Source organism: Pipra filicauda, unplaced genomic scaffold, assembly GCF_003945595.2.
Source record: "Pipra filicauda isolate LSUMZ 115617 unplaced genomic scaffold, ASM394559v2 scaffold74_size2892960_pilon, whole genome shotgun sequence".
Lineage (NCBI taxonomy): Eukaryota > Metazoa > Chordata > Aves > Passeriformes > Pipridae > Pipra > Pipra filicauda.
Window position 1 is genome coordinate 2,006,572 of NW_024104920.1, and position 25,536 is coordinate 2,032,107.

At 39.1% G+C, this 25,536-nt stretch overlaps 2 protein-coding genes and 1 long non-coding RNA gene across 8 annotated transcripts in view; 2 read left to right on the plus strand and 1 right to left on the minus strand.

The window, feature by feature from the left end:
• LOC120324891 lies at nucleotides 1–11,898 on the plus strand. The gene is made up of 3 exons (XR_005566570.1): nucleotides 1–25; nucleotides 3,769–3,848; nucleotides 10,550–11,898. It is a non-coding gene; the product is annotated as an uncharacterized LOC120324891 (long non-coding RNA).
• Nucleotides 3,835–14,091, minus strand: STRADB (STE20 related adaptor beta). Of its 3 annotated transcripts, none has more exons than XM_027731547.2 (12): nucleotides 13,566–14,091; nucleotides 10,959–11,015; nucleotides 10,547–10,627; nucleotides 10,104–10,203; nucleotides 9,369–9,490; nucleotides 8,797–8,875; nucleotides 8,156–8,279; nucleotides 7,490–7,661; nucleotides 7,021–7,125; nucleotides 6,568–6,797; nucleotides 5,949–5,991; nucleotides 3,835–5,482 (listed from the first exon to the last, which is right to left on the minus strand). In XM_027731547.2, the coding sequence occupies exons 2-12, from the start codon at nucleotides 10,968–10,970 to the stop codon at nucleotides 5,330–5,332; spliced, it is 1,221 nt and encodes a 406-aa protein (XP_027587348.1). In that variant the 5' UTR covers nucleotides 10,971–11,015; nucleotides 13,566–14,091; the 3' UTR covers nucleotides 3,835–5,329. The 3 variants fall into 3 exon arrangements, with proteins under 3 accessions (XP_027587348.1, XP_027587346.1, XP_039245541.1); XM_027731545.2 differs by having other exon boundaries at nucleotides 8,797–8,905; nucleotides 13,566–14,089; XM_039389607.1 differs by lacking the exon at nucleotides 5,949–5,991 and having other exon boundaries at nucleotides 5,399–5,482; nucleotides 8,797–8,905; nucleotides 13,566–14,090.
• Nucleotides 13,858–25,536, plus strand: part of LOC113993428 (trafficking kinesin-binding protein 2-like) — a 16,320-nt gene continuing 4,641 nt past the window's right edge. The window contains exons 1-5 of one of the 4 annotated variants that reach the window (XM_027731552.2): nucleotides 13,858–14,061; nucleotides 20,235–20,369; nucleotides 20,449–20,557; nucleotides 21,572–21,766; nucleotides 25,048–25,101. In XM_027731552.2, the coding sequence (XP_027587353.1) occupies nucleotides 20,521–20,557; nucleotides 21,572–21,766; nucleotides 25,048–25,101 (286 nt within the window). In that variant the 5' untranslated portion in view covers nucleotides 13,858–14,061; nucleotides 20,235–20,369; nucleotides 20,449–20,520. Of the gene's footprint in view, nucleotides 14,062–20,234; nucleotides 20,558–21,571; nucleotides 21,767–25,047; nucleotides 25,102–25,536 lie in introns of all 4 variants that reach the window. The other 3 variants (XM_027731555.2, XM_039389608.1, XM_027731553.2) reach the window with 3 other exon arrangements.

A 25,536-nucleotide genomic window follows, 5' to 3' on the forward strand; every position in this document is an offset into this window, starting at 1 on the left:
GGTACTGTAAACTGAAAAGTAGCAGGTAAAGTGTATTTAATCGGCTGCTAGTGTATGTTTAGCCTAAAAAGAAGAATATTAAGTGGGGAATCTTGGTTGCTGTCTTTAACCACCTAATGGATGATTACAAATAAGACAGACAGACACTTCTTAAAGCTGCACGGTGAAAAGATGAGTGGAAGTGGTCACAGGCAGCATGAGGGAAATGTACCACGAGCTGCCATGGGAGTTTTGACTGAGGGCTTGGGATGGGGACGGAGGGGCTGTGGGAGCTCCATCCCTGGGGCTGTCCCGGACTCGGGTGGACAAAGCCCTGAGCAGCCTCACCAGAGGCTGGACCCAGCGGGCCTCCAGGGGCCCTCCAAAGCCAAAGTGTTCTAATTTTGCCCTTTAAAAGACAGTTACCTAAAATTTGGTTCATTTCAACTTGGTTTAAATGTTACTCTCTCAACGCAGCTTTCTCGATAAGCAGCTGGGTGTTGTTAATTTGCAAAGTGTCTTTTTAAGGTAATTTTGGTATTGCTGAGGTAAACTTTAGGCAGTTTATGGTTAGGTCAGAATTATTCGCTTGCTTATTTGCAGCAGAATTGAAATGACTGAAGGCTTTGGGAGATGAGAGAAAACCATCAGGTACATCACTGTAGCTAAGCCTAAGCCATACTTGCCTCTTACTTCTTCCTCACAGCAGTGTGAAAGGTGCTCTTGCATTCCTCCGTGCGGCAGTGCATGAAATCGGTCCGTAGGTCCACAGACACTTGCAGAAAGCCTGTATTTCCCTGGGTGCTGTTAATGTTCTGTGCCCCCGTGCCCCCGCTCCGCCTCAGCCCTCAGCAGCGCTCCCGCCCTCCCCGCGCGCCGCCGGGTCGGACTCGGCCTGAGGGAAGCGGCCCCTTCCAGGGGCTGCGATCCGAGCGGGAAGCTCGGGCACGGAGAACGAGCTCCCCTGTGTTCCCACGCTCGAGCAAAACTGCTTGCTTTAATAATTCCGTACTTTTTGTAATCTTTTCTTCAAGCTTGGGAAGTTGCAGGGTCCTCCCTCGCTCAGGCTTTCCTGTGCTGTGTACAGTAAAGTGGAAGAGAGCACGGCTTTTCAGATGGATACAGACAGCTCTCAAACAGTGGTGCAGTCTGTGACGGCTCCACCAGCTACTGCAGACCAACAGCTACCTCAAACTGTTAAAGCATTTAAAGAAAACTCATCTATAGCTGACTTCCTAGATTTTACATGGGCTAATGGAATCTGCCTGTAAGGATATTTTTGATGGCATGAAACGTGAGAACTAGAAAGATAATTGATATCAGAACGTAGAATTAAAAAAAAAAAATGTAGTAGATAAACTCAGCATTGACACTCTTGACCCATATGTCATATAAATTTTGACAAAACAGAGGAAAGCATATACATCCTGCCAGCAATCCATTCTCCTCTATTGCAGATGGATTTCATGAAGGGGCAAATGAATTCCGTGAATCTGGATTTGTGGGTAAATCCAGTAGTAATGGTGTGTTCTGTAATAATATGTAAAAATAAAACCACCACTCCATTTTTCAGGAACTTCATGGGACTTTTGGATAAGAAATATATGATTTATAGAGTAGAATTAGTTGTTTTCATTTGAGAATGATGGAGGTTTTTACGAGAACCTGTTTAAACCTAATATTCTTTCCTTCATCCTGTCTCAAGTTTCTGGATAGGTTTAATTATGTTAAATACCAAATGTTATCCAGCTAGCAGGTTTTTAGTAGACCACCTCAATTTTTCAGTGCTTTCTTTTTAAATCTTTAAGTCTTTTCTTGTCTATTACATCAAATGGGGTTCTTACTCATAGTCCTTTCAGGTCTTTCTCTCTCGATGTGTACTATTTCTGCATTTTAGTAGTTTTTCCTCATTCATACAGGATAGGGATGGCCATCGTCAGGACAGGTCATTACAGCCAGCTTAATTGCTTTAGAGGTTTATTAGACAGCCTAATATACTTTAGGAAAGCTACTTACTAGCATTAAAGGCAGGGTATGTTTAGGTATCTGCCTCTTGTCAGAGATATTCAGAACAATCGTTTGAAAATGCTTTCCCATGATTTTACCCATCCTCTAGGTTAAAAACAGCTTTGATAGCACTTGAAGAAAAGAGGGGGGAAGGGAAAAGAGAGAGAGATAAGGTAAAACTTGGTAACTTAAAAAAAATATTTATTTCTGTTCATCAAGTGGAAGAAATTGCTCTCTCTGCAGTGGGTATTTATTGCATTGAGACTTTTTAAAGTGAGTAGGTTGTGTAGCAGATCAGGTTGATTTGGAGTAAGTCACATTTTTTTTCAGTGTTAATCCATTCAGTCAGAAATTCACAAACTGCTGTGGTATCAGACTAAGACAGTGAGAATATATGCTCAACACCACTGAGCATATATTCATGACACTGTTAACTAAGTTTTCTATTATTACAGGTATTTCGATGTTTTACATAGTGTTAAATGCTAGCATAAAGAAAGGTGGCAGCAAAAAAACCCACTTGTGTTGTTTTCACAAGTATTTCAAAAGGCTATAAACTTCTGTTTCATTGCCCATGAGATATTGCAAATGTGTTAGTTTTATACTTTAATACTTTGAAAATATGTTACATTGAGCCTAAATGTGAGATTCTTGAAAATTTCAAGTCCAAGTATAGTTCTAGTTCATATGCTCATAACACATCATTGGTGTGAGAGTAAACAAGTGCTCTAATAAACAAACAAACAAACAAACAAACAAATAATTGTGCTTAAAACTATGTGAGCTTGGAGTGGAAAGTCTCTGCAGCTTGGCTCTTAGAAATACAGATCATGAATCCCAGATTTTGAAAACACCAACTGTATGCAAAACCTTCAGATTTTTCAGTAAAACTGTTTCCAAGATAATCTTTTCAGTGGCAGGTAGTTGAAACCTTCTTAACAATATGATTGCACATTTTTTTTAATGCTAGTATTTATTTTGCATTATTCCTTAACAGAAAGTATCACAGTTAACAAGAAAAATCATATCAAACCTTTCAGCAAACACAACCCATGGACTAATTTCTACTATTTCTGGTTATTTTAAGAGCTATTAGAAGTCACAGTGCCTCTTAATTGCCTTTGTTTGAAAATACTGTAGTTGTTGACAAGCTATAGTTCCAAGAGTAAAGCCTTGTGAGCTTTTTAACTTAAAAAAATTGTACTTCATTTTTTTCTTTAAAAGTTATGTCAGTACAGAATTGGAACAGCATTCAGAAATAAGTTTTTCATTTTTTTTCATAGAAAGAGACAGCAATAAAGTAACTCCACTGGAACACATGGTTGTTTAAATCACTTTGTGCTGACATTGTTATTAGTACCCAAGTTCATTTTTATAGAGTTGGGAGCACTCTTGTTTCAGAGAAGCTTACAAATACTAGCCAGTTAAGCTGCCTGAAGTCTTTTAAAGGTTTGGGGTTTTTTTAAGAGTATTAATATTTATTCAGAGGTCTGTAATTAAAATATGTACAACTTTATGTGTGTTCTCAATTATTTGACTTGGTTTTTACATGTACTGTTAGTCAAAAGTTACTTGTAGATGCTATCTAATGTATTTGACTTGCAAACAGTCCAAATTTGTCATGGTTAAGAATTAAGAACATAGTGTTTATATAAAAATAATATCTTCTCCAAGAGTACACAATTAAGTTATTCATATTTTTATGATGAGAGTAATTTTCTAGTTTAGACAACCATTATTTTACCTAATGATTGAAATAAATGTGAAATTTCTTTCCTGCAGTAACGAGAGGCTGTTTGTATGACTGGACTGTGGTGAAAATGGAAGTACAATAATTACAGAAACAAATGGAGGCAGATAAGGTAAGTTTATTGACAGGTTTTTAATCTTAAGTTTCACATGTTAGTTTTAGAAATATAGAGCTCTCTTCACAGCATAATGAATAGACTCAAGTTCTTTGTTAATACTTTTATGTAGTCAATTAGAATGTTATGTCTCTCTCAGTTTTGCATATTGGTCATTTCACCTTCAAGGCCTTGAGGCAAAGCTGCTGGCAAACAGTGGTAGAGACCAACTCAGCTATGGAAGACTTGGAGACTTAATGTGGAATGTTGTTTATGTTGAAAATTTAAAATATATCCATTCGATATCTATTTATGCTTTTTTTAATACAGTCATAACTTCCATCAATAAAATACTAGTGGCTTTGGGACACGACTTTTGCTACAACATGATGAGAATATGCAGCTTTTTTTAAAAAAAGAAAGCTGCTTTTGTTCAGTTTGAGTTGCCTGGTACAGTGTGAGAGATGAGAACTTACTGAATTGTAGGGAGAAAAAAGACAGCTTTTCATCTGACTTAGAACAGATAAATTCACTAGGATCCTTGGGGGTATTAGGTGCTTATTATGGCTGATTCTATCCAAGGGAATTTAACTGTGCCTTGCAGAAGAGGCTTGTTTGCCAGCAGCAGTGCCAGTGAAGCTTAATGCATATTGCCTGTTCTTTTAAAACAACAGTATTAAGTTCTGGTAAATTCTGGTGGTGAACAGGAACACAGTATAAATAAAAATATGTACAGTAACTTTAGATTATTTGATTCTTCAAAATTAACCCGTACCTGCTATAACTTGAGACTTACTTTGCATAGTAAGAAGTCCTCAGATTAACTGCTAGAATGACACAACAATAAATGGAGATGCAAAAGCACAAATCTGTAGTATGAATATAGACAAATGCAAGAACATGAGTCACACTTTTAAGCAGCTTAACTTCTTTGGGAAACATGCAGTGTTAAAACTGCATGAAAAATGATGCATAGCTAACTTTTGGCAAATATGACAGCATGTCAAGTGAGAAAAAATGTCTTTTAGGAGACAAACATTTATTCACATAATCAACTAATTTGTGCAGTCTCAAATTTCAACTTGGAAGTGGAGGATTTCTCCTTGCTAAAATGATTTGAGTCATAATGAAAAGACAGATTGTTTAAGTAAGATCACAGACAATACCCAAGTCTGGATTCAGAAAGGCAAGTGGACCACAGCAATATGAGCTGAAAATACAGTACAGAGAAAGATTACAGCAGGAACTCTCTTGTTAAGGAGTACTTTGAAAGAGAGAGGTAAGCATTCAGCCATTCTCTATATACAGTTTTCCTTTCGGTCAGAGAGTGAGGCACACAGCACTTCGTGATGCCAGCAGAGGAAGTTAATGAAATACGGCCACTTCAGGGCATGTTCAAGTATACCTTGTCTATTTTAACCATACAAACTAAAGCAGCAAATACAAATCACATTTTCCTTCTCTGAAGCACAGGAGAGGTATGATTGTTTGGTATTTATTTAGAATTCCCAGTCTGTATCATCTTGATTTGCAGTAATATGTCCAAGTCCAGTCCCAACTGTTGTTGAGGGCAGTGCCAAGAACTCTGATCTGTTATTTTGAATAGGAGGTGGCAATAGAGATAGTAGTGAATTCTGTGTTTGTTCTTTTATCTAGAAAGAAAAAAAGTTAAAACAGGGCTGCATATAAAAGTCTCCATAACCTTGCAACTGACTTCATTAGAAGCACGTGAAATCAGAGCCATGTTTTTGCATGTTACAATACTGAACATAACAGGATGAGAGATTTCACTTTCCTCACTCTAGAGTAAGTTGAATTAGTCTTTCAAGACTAATTAAATTAGCTTTGCAGTTCTGATTTAAATTAAGAATATTAACCATTATTCTTATTAGTTAGGCTGACGTTAGTTAAACCAGCTTTACCAAAGGGGAAATGGATTATTCTTATGCCTCCTATACTCTATCAATACCATTTTGTTAAAAAGAAGAAGTCTGAAACAGGTATGCTGTTACAGGATGCTTTTTGGCTCCAGGTAACTTAACTATTTTTGAAATCCAACTCTTTCTGTGGCTTATTTAGGTTATAGCTGTGTCATTTTACAAAATGTAGTAAACTCACCTGTTTGAAGAACGTATGCGAAAGCAAACTGCTTGCTGAAGGCCTGAATCATAAAATGAACAATATAATTATGTTTTGGAAAGTAAAATACTGCTTTTGGGAAATGGGCCAGACTGACAAGTCAATTTAAGCCCTGTGGTTTTTCATCCACGGGACAAATGTGAAGAATGAGAAAAGAACCACACAAATCCTACATTCTATGCCTCAATTTGTAGTAAAAGCACTACTGAAGAAATCTATTTTTAAAGGCTTTTTCACATTTCTGTTTAACAAGGAATTTAATGCCTCATTCAAAAGAGACATAGGATTGAAAATGGATATTTCAGATTTCTGCTTTTTTCTTAGACAAAGTGCATGTTTGAAAATTAATTTTACATTTTACAAAGCACATTCATATTACAAGAAATTCAGGGGTCAAATGACTTTAAAGCATGGTTCCTTTATCAGACAAGATAATTCTTAAATTACAAAACCAAACATAAGTTAATTGTTTTACATAGTACATCTGGTCTGAAATTCTGACTTTAACAGCATTCAAGCAATTACTGTATCCTAAACTGTGGGCTATCCTTGGTCTTAGATTGAGGTGACAAAAAATTAGTTTTCACCAGAAGGTTACCTTTTCTCAGGGTCCTGTTGCAAGCAAAGTTCTACCAAGTTGTGGAAAGCAGGTGAAAATGTTTTGGAAAAGGGAATCTGTAGTCTTTCGCTGGTCATTGTGCGTGTCATGCTCTCACCAATTCCAGAATCGACCCCCGATCGGGAATTCTTCATCCTGGATTCCCCCCGGGGAAAGGTATTTATATCCCAAGGATAGTATGTGGGACCTTTCAGCTTTTGCAGCAGCATCTAGTAGGAAGGAATAACAGTATGAGAGTTCAACAAGGGCTATTCAGGCCAAGCTGTGAAACTCCAGGAATGGAAGGATTATTTGTTCTAGAAAGAAGCATGCATATTTGAAGTAAAAAAAGCAGCCACATTACTTCAACAGTAATGGCATTGGTTTCTCTGAGTAAAACCCAAAAAAATGCTCAGCATGTTTTGAAGTAGAAATAAGAGTTTAGAATCATACCTGAGTGCGGGGCATATCCTGAAATGGAACATGTCCATTGGCTAATTCACACGCTGTAATTCCCACGCTGTAAATGTCAGACTTCATGTTATACCCAGACAAATCCTGTGACAGCAAGAAAACACTACTGATCACTGATGCCACTGAGCGGTGCCAACAGAAATACAAGTGTCTGTTTCAAGACAAGATTCTAATACCCTGTAATCTACACGGTTTTGAAACAATCAAATTGGGAAACCTCAGGTTTTGTTAGGAGTCTGATGGTTGTAGTTTCCAGGAGGGTCAAGTAAAGAGACTTAGTACAGCATCACCTTACTAACAGCTTGAAAACTGGTTCTCTTTAGCAGAATTAAAAATTCAGTACAGATTTCAGTTCAACATCTTCCATGGCACTTCTACAAGCAGACTTAAGTTAGAAGTTGAGTACTGCCACTAACGTTGAAGAGGAAAAATGAAGTGTTATACCAACCTGTCTCAGTAGTTCAGGACTCAGCCAAGGAAGCACGGATGTACTAAACTGGGGGAAATCATATACCACCTTAGACTTTTGTCCATTGTTAACTAAACTGTAGAGGTTGTTTAGACCAGAGAGAGAAACCAGCCCATCCTCTGAAATCAAAATGTGGCTAGCTTTAATATTCCTGTAACATAAATAAGAATTACTCAAAGCACTATTAGAGTACAAAGGCTTTCATATTTCATTAACTTATAGTGAGATGTTACCATGCAGTTCTATTTAGCAGATTATTTTCATGGAAGTCCTTCACTCAGTATGAGTTGTCTTTTTAATACAGTCCCAAGAGAGAGGAGAGACGATCAGAAAAAAAAGCGCCAGAAACTGGAGAAGGGCCCTTCTTCCCTGCAAAGGATGTAAGCTAAGGAAGCCCGTTCTACAACCCTGGTTCTCTTCCACTTCAAAGAGGCAAAGCCAGGCAGATGTATTATCCCTGTAACAACTGGCTTGAAATAATGTATGAATACAGCTCCTGTTAAGCTTTTACAAAGTTGGTTCTGCTGTACTGAAAAAAAAATACTTCTGCGCTGTCTGACACAAGAAGGTACATAGAAAAAGGAAGGAGACAATACTTAAGCTGAGACGCTGTAATCTGATTCTTACCTACTGTCATTCTCCTACCTGTGAATATATCCATTCTGGTGCATGTAATTTAATCCTCTGATTGCACCAAGCAGAATGTTCCCTATCAAAGCTTCACTCATTCCTTCGGGAAAGTAAGTCTTCAGCAGGCGTCCAGCTGAACCTGAAAGTGAAAAAAATCTAGCTAAGCCCAAGAAGTCTTGTTAAATTACTTGTCTGTGCTTGCTTCATTATATACATTCATCAAGAGTGGCATTCTCATCTTTATATTGACTACGGTACATCAAGAACAGTTATTACATGGATGCAATGATGCATTTATCAGGCAAAGATCACACTCACATCATGCTTCTGTTAACTGAAAGTCTATGCCCAACCTCTATTCAATAGAGATAGGTTTTCTGTTGGCAAAAATCAGTTGTATAAAGTCAAATACATCTCCCAGTTACCATTCCTCATGTGGTGAGTGCTAGGACTAAGTGGAATTTAATGAAGTTTCAATACTAGTCTTCACTGGGGAGGAAGATTATGTAAAGCAGTCTTCTCTAAACAAGTGGTTTGGGAAGGTTTGTTTTTTCTACAAGACAGGAGATGCTTAAAGAAAAAGCTCTCCTGGACCATGTGGTCCAACTTGTACTAGCCCTTTTTCCTATTCCAAAATTGCAGTTAACAGTTCTTACCATAGGCCATGAATGGGGAGATGACCCAAAGCCAGCTACCAGCTGTAAAAACTGTCCAAAACGTCATTATGTTGGGATGCTGGAAAAAGTGGGATAAAACCACCTCATTCTATGGAATTAAATGAAAGTGGATGTGTTAATCACAAGACAGCAGTCTTATGAAGAGCATTAACTACATCAGCAGAAAGAACAGTTTCCTGTGTGCATTTATACAAGATTGCAGGTGATGTGCGTAGCCTGGACCAGAAATGTGAATAACCTGCCCATAATTGCATTTGTCTGAAGTAAATCTAGTTTGTTCATAGTCCAGACTTTTGGTGTTAACTACAGAGTACAGAACATGTTTCAAATAAGAAGTTGTACAATTACAGAAGTATTTCTAAAACACTTGTGTTTTCTTCAGAAAGCACCTCTCAAATTTACACATGCCTTGTGTTTATTATATTCTATCCCTTTGGGGGAAAATCTTGACTGAAATGACCCAGTACAAACAAAGGCTGCCTCTGTTCAGTAACCTCATATGTATTCATCACTGTCTCCATCAGACTTGTGCAGAAATGCTGTTGCTTTACCTGTAAGGCTTTCAAATGCTCTTCAGAGCAATTTTCTAGGTCTGTGATCCTTACAGCTACTTGCATGTCTGTAGGTGTATGCCGTGCAAGGTAGACTGAAGTTAAATTGTTGAACCTCCTTCCTGAAACCAGAAGTGGCTACCTTAACATTGGAAAATATAATGATCCATCACATAATTTCCTTCACGTTTAGAGATAATTTTCTAGTTCTAAAAATACAATTGATAGCAACATGACCTTTTCTTTAAAGAATGTCAAGAACTAGTTGCAAAATTAGTTGCAGCAAATTAAAGCATAGCTCTGCTATTTTGAGAACAACTAAAAGTTTTTAAACATTTGTCAGTATCACTTATACATCTAAATGACCAACACATGCATATTCACAGAAACGTGCACGTGCAGTAGGATTCAAGGCAGTTTTCCTTAGAACAATCACCTTGGGTAGCCAAGTCACAAGATATGATGTACTTAATGCTGTATTTATTGTCACGTACCACAGATTTAGAAAACTGACATGCACATGCACAAACATCAAGAGAAAATTTCAGGTAATTGTTGATTTGTCTTATATCTTGAAATAAGTGATTACTGAAACGTGAGCAATGCTCTGGGCACTTTTCTCAACTAAGGAGACACAAGAGTAGTTCTACATTTTCCAAATCTAATATTTACTGCAGTGAGCAATAAACTATTGCTAACAGGAAGAAGAAATATTTTAAGGTACACTTATGTTACCTATTTCCAGCTGGAGTTCATAATGAGAGACATTAGAAGAGCAAAATACCATTTCATTCCTTCCTGTAGATGGGGGAATCCAGGCTAGATCAGAATCAGCCTAACAGTGCGAAAAAACAGTTCTCAAAATGACTATGCAATTTTGAATAATTTATGTTTAATGCAGAAATATCATTAATGCTAAGTATTAAATCAGAACATTCAATTCGATGCTTTTACCATTACTGAGACTTAGTTGTATGAGTTACTGGTTTTTTTGTGTCTGTGTTTGTTTTTAAACTGGCACAAGATTAACACTTAGTTACCTACAGCCTTCTTTCAAAGTGGAAGCCCTGAAATACTTTGGTTATTTTTGCTGTTAACAGTTTAAGAAATACTCCCCAATGAGGTTATTTTTAATATGTATTTAACCTTGGCAGTTGAATTTTCTGTTTTCTTCTTACCAGGCATTCATGGATGCTGCTCTGAGATAGCTCTTCTGGTCTGATTGATTCAACTGGCGTACGTAGAATACAGGAACAGTCCTTGAGAACAGAAACAAGTGAATGTCTGTGAAGTTGCTGCAATTTATTAAACATGGCAGTGGGAAAACATTAAAAAGTAGCCCCTATAAGCAGGAGCTCAGAAAGTCTGCTACAAGTCAGTCAAGCAAGAGGTGATGAAACAGCATAAAACACATACATGGAAGAAGAAGAGATACTAAACAGTTTCCTTCACCAAAATTGATACAACAAAGTTTAAACATCTCAGCGTTGTGGAAATCCCTTCAACCAAGATATTTCACCTGAACTTTTCATATTAAGCTATAACTGGGTAACAAGGTACAACAGCCAAAATTTTTAAAGAGAAACTTACCAAACAAGACATGGAACCGCTTTAGGTCAGGGGAAAAGTCATATACATCCATTTATCCTAGAAAAAATAAGGTAGCAATGTAAGATAATACATAAACCAGTGATAAACATAAATTTCCTTAATCACAACTGTGAGGCATTCCTCTAAGTTAACACCCACACAAACCCCAGAACTCCAGCTCTTGGAAAGCCTGCTTCTATTGGGCCTTTAAGCAGCATATCAATTTCAAACTCCTCACTGAGGACTACACATGTCAACTCAAGCTTTCCCTTTCAATTTATGGGTTTAGAAATCTTATTGCCACTTTTGAACAAACAATTGAATTGCAAGTTAACTGCACAAGTGCAGAAAGTAAAAAAGAATGGATTCATTAATCCCTGTCAGTTTGTAGGAAAAGGAATCAATCTTGTTTCAAAGGCGCACAGCTGTGCTAGTCAGATCTCAGCTGTGTGCAGCTGAACTAGCTCACAAAAAAAGCAAGGCAGAAGCTATTGCACTTTACATTTCACAAGCAAGAGAGGAAATACTATTGTAAGGGATTTCAGTTAAAAAAAAAAAAAGGAGGGGAAGCAACTCCAATAATTTTCACTTTACTTAGGCAAACTCCCTCACAGATTTCAGTAGCCACTCTGAAAGTCCTCCAGCTGACTTATTTTATGTCTGATGCTTTGAAAGCTTAGGCAGTGAGAGAGATGTCTAACAAGTGTATCAAAGCTAATTTACTTTAGCTATAAGCAAGTCTTCAACAGTAAAATCACTGAAGTTGGAAAAGACCTCAAAGATCACAGAGTCCAACCAGTAACCCAGTAATGCCAGGCCCACCACTAAACCATGTCCCCAAGTACCCCATCTACATGGTTTTTGAACACTACTAGGGACAATGACTCTACCACTTCCCTGGGCAGCTTGTTCCAATGCTTGACAATCCTTTCAGTGAAGAAAATTTTCCCAAGATCCAATCTAAACCTCCTTTGGTGCAACTTGAGGCCATTTCCTGTCATCCTATCGCTTGTTATCTGGGAGAAGAGGCCAACTCCCACCTCACTACAACCTCCGTTCAGGTAGTTTTAGAGAGTGAGAAGGTCCCCCCCAGCTTCCTCTTCTCCAGGCTAAACAACTCCAACTCCTTCAGCCACTCTTTATAATACTTGTGCTGTAGACCCTTCACCAGCTCCGTTGCCCTTCTCTGGACACCCTCCAGTGCCTCAATGTCTTTCTTCTTGTTAGGGGCTCAAAACTGAACACAGTACTTGAGGTGTGGCCTCGCCTCACCAGTGCCAAGTACAGAGGGACAGTCACTTCCCTGGTCCTGCTCCCAGACTATTGCTGATACAAGCCAGGTACCATTGGCCTTGGCCATCTGGGCACACTGCTGGCTCACCTTCAGCCAGCTGTCAAACAGCACCCCCAAGTCCTTTTCTGATGGGCAGCTTTCCAGCCCCCATTAGGAATCCTACTTGGTGGCTGATAAAAAGTCAGCTATAGGATGTAGTTCCATGTTAACATGCAATTTTTGCATGACAGTTAACTTTAAAAAGGTGAAGTACTATATCAGAAACTGATAATTTTGTTTATTAAGGAGCTAAGCTTGAGTATAGCCTGCACTTAAATTATGCATGCTACTTAATCAAGGCAACACTCTTGAAAAGCTAACAAGCCCCCACCACTCCATTCACTGCCAAATATCCAAGCCACTCATAATCCTTAATATTTTTGCCCCAAAAATTTGCTTGAAGAAATTCTTTATTAAATATTCCAAATGGAGATGAAAGGAGATCCTTAGTAGGTACGGGGTACCTTCAGATGATCAGGGTTTAACTTGCCTAACTGAGGAAGTCTGTAGCAGAGTGGAAAAAAAAAGAATGCAGGTGCTTCAAGATACTGGCCAGCACTGTAATGGCCACAGCATCTTTGTCCTATCTGGAAAGAAGATGCCTCTTTCTGTTATACAAGACAATTTATTCTGCTGCTTGCAACGTGAAACCACAGACGCTAAGCTGAAGAATAAAGTCTTAATAACTACGACATACTACAGTCAAATTATTGTAGACTTAGTTCAAAGGCATATAGCCAGCCAACAGAATCGTTCACGATGCACATTTATTCAAATAACATTACAATTTCAAGATTTTTATTTTTTGTTTTTCTTATGTAGTTTAACATTGCTTCCATTTTTCAATACGGTTTTAGATTATGTCCCCACATGAACCTCTTCCCTGTCTCTACGTTTTTCCTTCTGTATCGCAGACTTTTTTTTTTTTTTTGTACTGTAGAGAGGGACAATGTTGCACAGGTAAAATGACACATTCATCCCAGCCTGGCCAAAGGTTCAAATGCAGACAGCAGTGCAGGGCAGGAAGAAGCATAGAAACCCGTGCCCGTGAGCCGGGGGAGTGTGGAGGCTCCGGAGCCCGAAGCCCCGGTACCGCGAACTCGCGTTCCCGGGCTCTGCTGACGCTGATCTGCAGCTCGTACTGCAGCGTTTGGAGCGGCTGAGGCAGCTCCCGGTCGTGTGAAATGATCCGTCCGTGACAGAGCACCGGGACGTGCGGAAGGACGCCCCGCAGGCTCCCCCGCGGCTCCTCACTCGCTCCGTTAAGCTCGTACCTTGCCTTCCTCGTGGGGCCCCCGCCTCCCTCCGGCCTCCCGCGGCGGCCGGGACGGGGCTGCGCTCCCGCCAGCGCGGCGACCCCGCGCCGCTCCCCGCAGCCGCCTCCCGAGCCCAGCGTGCGCCGCTCCCTCTCCCCGGCCCGCCCGGGTCCCCCCGCAGCGCGGCTGAGGGCGCGGCCGGAGCCTTGCAGGGCAGCAACACCCGCTCCTGCCGCCGCCGCCGCCTGAGGTCAAGGCCCGGGGCCGGCGCGACGGCTGCACCGCCCGCCCGGACCCCGCCCCGCTCCCGGCCCCCCGGCCCGCCCGGGGGCGGGGACTGCCCGCACCACGCGGCCCGGCGCATTGTGGGCTCGTCACTGGCGGCGGCTGCCGGGGGCTGTAGTTCTGGGCGGGAGCCGAGCGGAAGCCATCGGGGCCCTTCCGCAGCCGCCGCTCGGTGGCACGCGGGGCTGCAGCGGGAAGGAGCGGCGCCGGAGGGAGCGCAGCGCGGGCGGTGAGTGAGCGCTCGGCCCGGCCCGGCGCGGCTGTGCCGCCTGAGGGCGAGCGGCGCGCTCTGTGCCCCGCGCGGTGACCCCTGCAGGTCAACCCTCCCTCCTCTGCCCCGGGGCCGCTCCCCGCCGAGCCGCGCCACCCCTGGGCTGTGAGGTGCGGCGGGCGTGCGGCGGCTTCCCTGCGGCTGCTCGCGGTCGGGGCGCGGTGCCCGAGCGTGAGGCGCTGTCCGGGGCCGGCCCCGCGGTCCCGGGCGGACAAGGAGTTCCGGTGCCTTTCTGTGTTGGCAGCTGACAGGAGTCTTTTGGCGGTGGTGATGCTGTAATGTAACGCAGCGCTGCGTTTGCTCCGTCCGGGCGGTGTGGGCGGCCGGGCTGCGGGGGTCGCGGTGCCCGCCGGCGGTGCCCGGTGTGACCTTCAGCGGCCCGGGTGCCGTCACCGGGGTCCGTGTCACCGCGCCTGGGAGGCAGCGCTCGGCGGCATCTCCGTTGTTGCCCTGCTTACGTATCGAGGGCAGGGAAATTTTAGCTTTTATGGACTTTAGTTAATCACATTGTTACGTTCTGGTCAGCTGGTTAAACTGGAGTAAGAATATACGTCAGAAAATGTCATTTATTCTGTCGACCACCCTAGCGGAGAAGTGCCATGTGTAGTAGTGGCATGCTCATGTTTTTGTTTTTTTAATGCATTCTTCAGCTGTTGCATAGGTGCCTATATCTTGATTATGCTTCAGTTATTGTTGACTGATCGTGAGTCTGATGCAAATACTTAGTATACTAATAAATAACTTCACACAACATTGCAAGGCTGCAGTTGTTTTTACGGTTGTTTTCAGATACTTGTTATCTTTTAAAAGATGTAGTTCTGAGTAAAAATAGGCAGACTTCTTTTTAATTACACTTCTAACAGTGAAGCTAAATTGAAAAAAAATATTTTCCAATACGTGAATTTTTTCAACTCTGTAATGACAGTGTCACCTATTAGAATTGTATCAGTTTATCAGATTTCTGAGTATCTGAAAATGTCATTTGAAGAGTGTTGGAAAATCAGAGACTTTTCTGATTGTGGTTTGCCTCTAAAAGTGGGTTTCCAGTATTGTACAGTAGAAGTGCTGTCTTTCAGGATTTGTTTTCCAAGAAGACACGAACATAGCATTTTCACTGAGAAAAATGCCTTCTCTACAAAACAGAAGACATCCTTTTTTTCTGATTTGATTGATAGCAATACTCTGGTGACTGAGTCATATAGATCACTCTGGTTTATTCTAATAAATAAAGGATTATAACTTAAAATGCTGAGCCCTGGTTGGGGTATATATTAAGGAACTTACACAACTTCCTTGGGCGAACTCAGCCGTGCATCAACTGAAAGCATTAGTGATTTCAATTAAATGCTATTCAAGTTCCCATCAAGTATGGTCTATAGAGAACAAGCTTCAGTTTTAAAAGAAGCTGATTACAATCTTTAACAACACTTTCCTCAAAAGCATTTATCACATTTTATACTCTAACCAACAAATACACAATTCATGATAGTTCTTGGTTCCTCTGTGATCCTAACATCACTACGTGTGTACATAATTTCTTCTGTAAAAAGAAAACCTGCAAGAAAAAATGTATACAGATAGTAATGTTTTGATCGTGCATTTACAGAAAAGAATTAGAAATTAATAAAACTTTATATGGGTCTTTAAGGTAGGTAGCATTCATAGTTTCAGATTAAGTTAGACTTCATTTAAGCGTTTGCTATTTTTACATTGTGTGCTAAGAGTGGTATAGACAAACTCCAAACATGTAGGACTTGAAAAAAAGTAAATCTTAACTGTGGTGTTCAGTGGTGTTCATGTACACATAAAGCATATATACATGTAATTAACAGGTAGTTTTGCTTCTTTGGAGAATATGGACTAATAAAAATGACTGACAAGGAGAATAAGTGAGCCTGGCCTGGTGTAACTCTGGATAATATAGGTTGAGGGAACACTGTGCCCAGCTTCATGATCCCCTTGCTATTCATCACTCTCTCAGAGGTGTTCTCCAGCTTCCCCTCTGAAGCCGTACCCACCCCAAATTACAAACAGTCCAGGAGCTGTGGAAGAGGCGTTGTTTTTGCTTTGTTTTCTTGCTGTTCCTTTCTTATACCTTACTATTTATGGTTGAAGGTCTGTTGCAGGTTTGTTTATGATTATGACAACTTGTTACTAGGATTGTGTTGGCATATGCTTTTAAATAATTTTTTTCCTTACATGAGAGAAACATAAGCACTAAGTAGGTTTCTGTAGGGACAGTATTAACTGAAAATAACAGGTGTTAGGCAACAGCAAGTGTTAATTGTGACAGGCAAAGTTTGTGTTCACTTAGATTTGTTTTTTAGTAGATAGTCCTTTGTCCTTCATCTCATGCTGGATGGTGTTAAGGATTTGGCCTCTGCTTCTGAGCACTAGTCCCAGGAATGTTTTGGCAGCAATTTGGTGTGGTCATGTTTGCTGTAATAATAGAACTGTTCCATTAACCTTGAAATGTTGATTGTTATTAGCTGGCTTGACAGCATTCCAATTTTAGTAATGGAAAAAGTACTATGTTAATGACTTGATACAGGTTTTTTTAATTGCATACTTACACAGCAGTAAAAGCTGGCATCTCAGAATAATGCCAACTCATTCAGTTGGCTCCCTTTTGGAAAATGGATGTTGTCTTCTCTCTTAATCAAGTTAGAGTCTTCTTTGTTGTCAAAATTTTGTTTGTGTTACTTGTGGCCTAATGTCTTGCATCCTGGAATTGTGCAGAGCAGATCTAGTTTAGTCTTTGCAAGTACTTGTGAGGAGCCAGCTGCTCTCAACAAATAGAAAACAGGAATAATAGCATATTTGTCTTTAAGTTTGGATGTTGTCAATATAGATGCCAATATTTTGGGTATGTTTTTAACTTTCTATGCGCACAGAAATTAACACGTTTTTCTATGCTTTTCAGTTGTAAAGTGACTGCCTAACCTTTCTTATAATTCAGATTTGAATTAGAGTTCTGTAGTGGTAGAATGTCTTCAGAATTACATTCTGAATTGAGATGGCATAGCTGTTTTTCTGCATCCATCTTGAATTGCTCAAAGCAATTCAAGTAGTTACAAAAGACAAGAACAATTTTTACTACTTTATAGCTGTTTTTTCTTTCTCTAAGGCTTTACTTAGTATTACTTTTGCAAGTTAATCTTGGCTAAGGTCTTCTGACTCACTGAAGGAAAAATTAACAAAAATTCCTGTCATGTGGTCAGGAGAATTCATTTTTATCTCTTTGTTACTAAGATCAAACCATGTGTTGAAATCTCATTGGTTTAATGGCATATGTGCCTATTATTTTACTTTTTTCTTTTTTTTAACCTATGCATAATGATGTCTTACTCTTGAGTAGACCATTGATGTATTTCTTGTAATGTTTTTAACATGTTTTTGCAGCCCTTATTTTTTTGTTGTTTGTGCTTTAATTTTTGTACAATTTTTACTGGGACTTTGTCAGGTCTTGTTATAACATTGGTGAACAGCAAGACTGTTGCTTGGGTCATAAGTGATAGCCCTCCATGCTTTTTAAAAAACTTTTTGGTATGAATGGGATTGCCTTTTTTTTTATGTTTCTTTTCCATTTTCCATGCACAGATGAGCTAGCAAGCCTCAGAGCAACTTGAATTCTATGGGGCAGCTACAAAAGGCATAGGGCTGGTTCTCCCTTCTACAAGAAGCATGCTGTACATGCTCCTGATTTGAACTTACTGCTTGAAGTTAAGTGAGAGTTGAAATGTGAAGCACACATTGTGGAGTAAGATTTAATTTAGAGAGTACAGAAATCCACAGATTGAGATAGATATGTACGTATGTATGTAGATATGTACATAAAATGTTGTCTGATATTTTCATCTCTCTTGAGCCTTCCTTGAAGAAAGCCTCCTGAGAGCACCACTCCTGCACATGGGCTGTTTTCCAACGTTTGAATTCCCCTTGGTTTTTCCATCTTCAATTTAAGTAGTAAAAGACTCAAACATTAGTGGGAAATTGGCATATGAGGAGGTGGGGGGACAAAACTAATAAGGTAGGTCAGTGTAGAATGAGTATAGTAAATTGACAGTGGAAATAATCTTTATTTATAAAGATTTACAAATAGGACCTGATAAAGTTTTCTGTTTTCTCTTTTGGACATGCCTCTCTGAACGATATAACAATTTTAATTTCTAGTCCATCTTTTTATAGCATTGTCATATATTTTAAAGCCATGTTGTAAATTTTATGGGGGTTTATAAAAATGTATTTAATTATAGTTGTAACTTGCAGAAGGAATCTGCAGTCAGGGAATAATTTTATAGCTGCAGCATAAAAGAGTCATGGAGTCGCTGTCAGGGTGGCACTGCACAGTGCATTAGCTGGTTGAATTTCTACAGAAGTTGCCCCATGGTACAGAAAACTAGAGCTGTGAGAAGCATTGAAAATGCAAGCATTAACTTTTATGATGGTTGCTTATCTAGTAAACTTCTCAAAGATTTTACAAGTGAGTTTGCCCTTTCAATTCAATAGCTTGATGTTGGCCTAATGCTCTAGAAAACTTTAAGCCAAATGACTTTTTTCTTTTTTTTTTTTTCCCCTCCTTTGACTGAACTGAGATTGACCTGCAACAAGTAGTGCTTTTGCTTTGCACTTTGAAGAGAGATTAAATCCAATCTTGAGAAGTAGCAGCAATCATTTTTACAATTTTACATTTTAAAATCTCAAAGGAAAAAGATTCAAAGTTGTGGAGAAACTGTCCAATGGTGCTGAACTTTATCTAGCATTACAGTGACTCTTTATATCACAAAATAAATTCATCTTGCATCTGTGTATCTGCAGCAGTCTTCTTACATGTCTTTTTTTATACTGTACTGAGTTGTTTTAGAGAAGGATGTGTGTGTAGTTCATGCTTTTCAGCAATCCAATTAAAAAACAGCCTCTAGAAAAAAAATCATAAACAAGTGCTGGGAGCAGCTATACATTCAGATAGAAAATGTTTCTGAAATCTCAGTCTTTCTGGTTTTAAGTATTATTAAGTGTCTAATATGGATAATAATTACAGCTTGTAAACAGAGTGTATATATATATAGAAATAAATGACAAAATAAGAAGACATTGCTCACAAGTAGGAGCTGACCTTAATGGAAGAAAGTTCTTTTTTGGTCTCCTGCCAAAGTCTACAAGCAGATGAACTAGCAGGCTCCAGGCTTGCTTTAAAAAGCTCCTGTGCTGTCCATTTTGATCTTGTCAAATGAGAGGTTGCTACAGACAGCCAGACAAACCTCTGATTGTTGTGCTTGATGATCAGAGATCTTGGGGAAATGTTAAGAGCAAATTTTAAATTCATGTAAACTTTCAAGAGAATTTTATGTTTACTGAATGTAGGAGGAGGGAAAAACGAGACATTTTTTCTCTTTAATTTTGTATTTTTCTGTCATCTGGAACTACTCTTGTATTTTATATGGAAGGTGATTAATTACTCTCGGCAAGGGAACAGCAGAATTTTCATTTTAGTAAACTGTTCTGATAGGTTAACTGAATTACTCATAGTTGCATTTTCTGGTTTACATGTCTCCGTGCTGTAGAGAAAACAGTAATTGTGTCATGATCTACAAGGTAAATTTCTGATAGGTCCAAATTTTAATTAACAGACTCCTAAAGGGGAAGAGCTTAAATCAAACAGTTCTATGAAACTTTTTTTTTTTTTTAACAATCAAAGTACTCAGAATGGTGGTTTGGAAATCCTACCTTTAGAATCCATTGTTTATATAAATGTAGTAGCCTGAAGAAAAGCTCTGTTTAGTCGGAGCTGCTGTCCTTTAGCATAAAAGGGAAATGCCTCATTTCAGTGAATGACCTGAACACACTGAATACTATATGAGAGAGGAGGATTGGTGTAGACAAATAGGTGATTGGCAAAGTCAGTGCTTAAGGGGAGATGTTATGTCTGCAGGGAGAAGACATATTTTAGTGCTACATTTTACATGTACTGTGTAAACTGAGGATTAAAATGTTTGTTTACGTTTTATAAAAAAATGTTAATTATAGTACAGAGGGGAAATTCAGACTGAAAGAGAGGAAGTCACATTAGTTTACTCTTTTGAAAGAATGGAATCTATTAAACTTTGGCATTCTCTTTGTTTTATGTTTAGATGATGGCTGAGCCGAGGAGCTGGTGAAGCTCCCATGAAATATCCTGTAGCAACTTCTACTGCTCAGTATAGCCCAGGTGGAATAACCATGTCCTAAGATGGCAGTAAATCTGGAGTATGAACCAGCCTACAGAAGTGAGTTGATGCCAGATTTGTGAGTGTCTCTGTGGCTTGATGGCTCTCACTCTAAACCAAAGCAGTCTTTTTATCAAAGCAGTAAAGGAGTGGTGCACAATGTGACTACAGAATGCTCTTTCCAAGGAAGTGAACTGTGAAGGAAGGACTCATGAGTTTTGCTCCCAGGGGCTTGGACAGCATCCCTGGTAAGTTGAAGAAATACTGCAACAAATCCTGAATGTGTTAATGTGTTATAAAGCACCAACCTGAAGACAACTTTATGCTTCACATTCTTTCTGCTGCTTATGGGATATTGCAAAGGAACAAAAGTGGTGAATCCATTTAACTTGCTTATAAAGTCAGCGTGCCCTGCGAAATACTGTTTGTAAAATTCTCAGTGTCAATAATCAACATTGGCATTTTTTCCACTGAAAGATACTGAAGATAGTCTTCATCTTTAGTGGAAATGTTGCAAAGGTAATCATCATATACCTTCGATAAGCAGTATGTTAGCAACTTAGAACTAATGGTTCTTTATTGTTGCAATAATTGTGAAGAGATTAAGGGGCACACACACAACACAACACAGAAGGGGTGAAACTTCGTTTCCAGCATTTTGAGTATCGTATTTCTTAGAGCGTGATGATAATGGATGATAAGGATGATAATGGAATTTTATATTTGTTCCCCGATTTCAAAACAGTCTTTAGTTGATTTTTGTAGTTACTCTAAGATTGTTTAAGGTTGTTTATGTCTATGTTCATTATCAAACAAATGCATAGAACAGAAGAAAATGAAAAATTGGAGTTTTCTTCAGAAAAGGGAAATGTAACAACCAGGATAAAGTCAATGAAAGTTTAGAAAATCAATAGCTGGTAAAATGTAGGTCTGTGTTTTAGTTCAATGGAGAGGAAAAGATAGAAACTGAAGCTCCTTACATACATCATATTCAGGAAACTGGAGGGACACATGGCTAGACCAGCCTTCCAGGAAATTGTGGGGTCAATTCGGGATGAGTAACTTGCAAATATTACAGTGTAAATAAAATATTGATTCAATAAGTATTTTGGAATTTTTTCTGATACTGAATTATTATTTTCAAATATTCTGAAAACTTATAAAGTATTTTATGGTACATAAAATGTACAATACTGTAGCAATAGTATTAAATATCATATGTATTTAATAATGTACTATTGCTGCCATTTACTCACTTTCAGATGTCTGCTCCAATGAGGACCTTCCTGAGGTAGAGCTGGTGAGCATGCTGGAGGAACAGTTGCCAGATTACAAGTTACGAGTAGACTCTCTGTATCTGTATGAAAATAAAGACTGGATTCAGTCCAGTCCTTGCCATGGCCGCCTTCCGGAAATCACTTCTCCGGCTCGTGATGAGGAGTCCTTCCGTTACATGAGTGAGTATAGCTGGGCCTAAGATATTAGTTTCCAAATATTGAAGATAAAAATGTGGATGTAAAGGTAATACTAATCTTAGGAAGTGTTCACATCCGGAAAACTTTGGACAGGTGGAAGAGAAGGCTGAGTTCAGGGGAAGTGCTTATAGTTCAGGACTGCGATTCTAAGGGCTGACTTAGCAAGTCCCAAGGCTGCCTGATCATTAGATTTCACACCAATATAAGAGTGGGAACGTGTGATAGTGAAAAAGAGGCAGGAGCCCAGAATTGTGCTAGAATAGATGTAATACAAGAGGTATGGAGTATGCAGCAGCTCTGTTTTCGGGAAGGTGTTTCTTTTGACGATGTTTGCTCTGATGTTTTATATTGATGTTGTGTGTGAAATGCTGTTAATGGTTTCTTCTGGAGATAGAAAAGGACAAATGCCAGGTAGTTGGGTACTAGATCAGTGTTGATCATTGCCTTCCCGTTCTGAAAATTGTAACTTGTTCCTAAACCTCTCAAATCATAAAGAAGAAAATGGACAGCTTCAATCACATGAAGAAATCTTTAATACATTGAAAATCAAACGTATAGAAGGCTGCCAAAAGAACCAAACATTTATTTGCCTGTAGTTTCAAGTGTTTTTATGTGAGGAGAATGCATTGTAATCACTTCAGAGAAATGGGGAAGTCCTGTTTCCTCTATATATTGGAACTATTGGAACAAACCACGTAGAAGAGTGAACTTGATATTTATATAAAATCTGTAATGATTATCTCTTCCTTGTACATGTCACCCCTCTGAAAGGTTTTTCTGAAATGGTGGTGGTTCTTGTTGTTGTTATTGTTTGTACTTCAAGCTTCCATCCAGGGTGCAGAGCAAAGGAGTAAGACTGAAATATTACCTCCTAAGAGTGCAGTACTCGACAGTTTAAAGCAACCTTGTTATGAGTTGGACTTGCAGGCTTGGAACTCTTAACTGTGGAAAGTAATTGGAAAGCTGCTTAATGCTTATTGCTCAGTCTGTTTCTGATAATAATATTGCAAGCATAAATGATTTTATAGTCGAGTGAATGATTTTGCAGTTGTGTAATCAGTGGGGTGTGTACTTGCCTCTAAGTTTGAATTATAAAGAGATGGGATCAGAGTCTATCAGATGGAACTTGACATCAAATGCAGCTCTGCTGAAGCTCCCTGGTCAGCACCTGTGTGATGGAACACAGGGCTCTGAGAGAAGGACCTTCAGTCAGCATGAGCTCGCATTTTCAAACTGCAGTGAGAGGGAGGGGTTTTATCAGCAATGTTTTCATGAAGCCGGTCGTGTACTGTTTGGCGGTCAAGGTACTGCAGAAAGCGGTGTCTTCCTACTTCACCCAGAGAGAGTGATGCCAGACAAATACAAATATAAATCAAGATCTAGTTATAATCAGTGTTGGATAGCTTGTTAGGTGAAATTTGTATCTTTCTTTTTGTTGCCTGGCTTTGGGAATAAATGTGAAAGTCATACCCTTGAAGCATAACATGGGGTTTTATGTGCATATCTTTCTACCCCTATATATGTTTGGAAACGTTTTTACAACTTTTTCCTAGAGAGAATGCTAAAATTATGGTTCAAGTGAATTTTTAGTTGAGGAATAAAAGTAAAATAGCAAAAGAGTTTATTGCACTTGAGCTCCTCCTCTTTTTATGGCTGCTGCTGCTATATTAGGTTGATCCCATGACCGGTTGAGTGCCCAGTGGCAGTGTTTTCAGTGAGGTGGAAGAATATTTTCTGCTTCAACTGTGGTAGCATAAGAAGCCCTGAATTACAAAAGCTCTGTCTTTAGAATTATTTTGTGTGTGTGAATAAAGGGACATGGCAAAACATAGCAAGAATTTTAACCAAAATGAAGAGTTGCTTGCAACTTTCGCCTGGCAAGGTGAGTGATCGCATGTGGGTGTGTGTTCACAAGGGAAAACTGTAACAAACTGTGTATGATTTTGATCCTGTACTGTGAGAAAATAACAAAAGTTATGTAGAGCTAAGTGTCAAAGCTGTTAGTTCTGTGATTTTATTTATCAGAGTAAAGATATTTGCTTTTGATTTTAGGAACCTAACCACCTGAATAACCTTGTATGGAATTACTGTAAATCTTTATTAAGGGGACTGGATAGGAGCTTGTAACTTGAAATCACTGGGTAGGAACAGTTGCCCCAGGAGAGCTGGCTGTAATATTCTGCCTGTAATGGCTGTAAATTACTTACGTATTGCAGTGAATTTTCAGATTACTAGTAAACCAGATAAGTTTGGAGTCCCCTCTCAGCAACCACTACAGTAAAACTGACCTCCCAAATGCATGTTATACTACTGATAGATATGTATTTAAAATTTTGTGGAGAGTTTCTATTTTTTTCCTGCTTAGAAGTACAGTTAGTACATAGCAATGCTGTAAAAAAAAAAAAAAAGCTCCTAAATACTTGGGACAGCACGTTGGGGTTTTTTGCCTACTAATCTGCTGGATAAAAAGTGTTTGGTTTGCTACATTGATTTACTTTTCTGTTAAGCTCTTAGAGAAACAGTTCAGTAAACCTTTTTCTTCTGTATTGTTCTTTCTGTCCTGCTGGCTTTCAAGATGGCAAGAAAGTTTCTTTCTTGCAACTTGGTTTTGTTCTTAGCATAGCCATAGTGTTATGCTTTAAAAGGTTAATTGTGGACATTATGTATGTAAAGTACAAAGTCTGCTTATATAAGACAAGTAAATAAAGTTAGTGTACACTTTAGCTTGGCACTTCACTGTCTCATAATTAAGTATTCAGTCCTCAGCAAGGACAAACAAAAGAACTGAGAATACCACTGTGTATTCAGAGTGAAATGAGTGAGATTTAAACAAGGTAAAAGAGTGAAGGAAATACTTAGACCAAATCCGTAGTAATCTTATTTTGCAGTTCAGTGATGATGGAATTAGTTTCAAAACATGTTAACTTAGACCTTCAGTTGAAGGAGATGCTGCTGCCTTCTTCATTTTCATGATCCTCATGCTATAAAGCAAAAATAGCAAATTTCTGTTGTACTTGGACAAGTACAAACATCCATCACTTGCAAGGGAGATTTATAATTCTGCTCCTGAAGGAAATCGTATTTAAATGGTTCCCTAAAAGGCCTAAGAAAGCTTTAATAGTGTAAAAAGTATGTTTGCCCCAGCTTTTATTTTTAGTTGTGGAAAATGCATGCCAAAAAACCCCACCTATTTCCTTACATTTTAATTCTTTCTCCTCTTTGTTCTCTTTTCCCCCCATATCTTTCATTTGCTGTCACTCTAGCTCTTATTGAACTTCCTTCCTCCTCCTTGGATGGATCTCACAAGTTTGCACAAGGTAATTAAGGTGTCTTTGTTACTACCGTCTTCTTTCTCAGGACATGAACTAGAGCAGACCAGTGCTTTGCATTTTGGCACTGTGTTTTGTTCAAAGTTGTTGCAAATTCTTCATGCTTTGTTTGTTCTTCACTCAATCCTGGTTTTCAAATCCTGCTTGCTCTCAGTTTTCTAATAGTTTTACAAATTCTTCAAATGTTGAAGTCACTCAACTAGTAAGATAGGATTTACTACTATATCTGAAATGCAGATGTACATCATCTCATCTCTTTTTAATTGTTTTCAAGATGGTGAAGCCCTTAATAAATGCATTTTCATGACTAATCCCTGGGGTCTACATACTTCCTGTGTATAGCTCTCACACACACTAGTGGGAATTTTGTTTCAGGGCTAAACTATGTGTTCAACTATATTTAGATATGCTCCGATATATTGT

Bases quoted from the DNA above. Each gene is read 5' to 3' on its own strand.
- STRADB (XM_027731545.2), bottom strand. The intron at 6,798-7,020 runs GTATGATTCTAA...CCTTCCTACTAG, and splicing joins AGGATATGCCCCGCACTCAG to ATGCTGCTGCAAAAGCTGAA. The intron at 5,992-6,567 runs GTAACCTTCTGG...TTTATGATTCAG, and splicing joins CAACAGGACCCTGAGAAAAG to GCCTTCAGCAAGCAGTTTGC.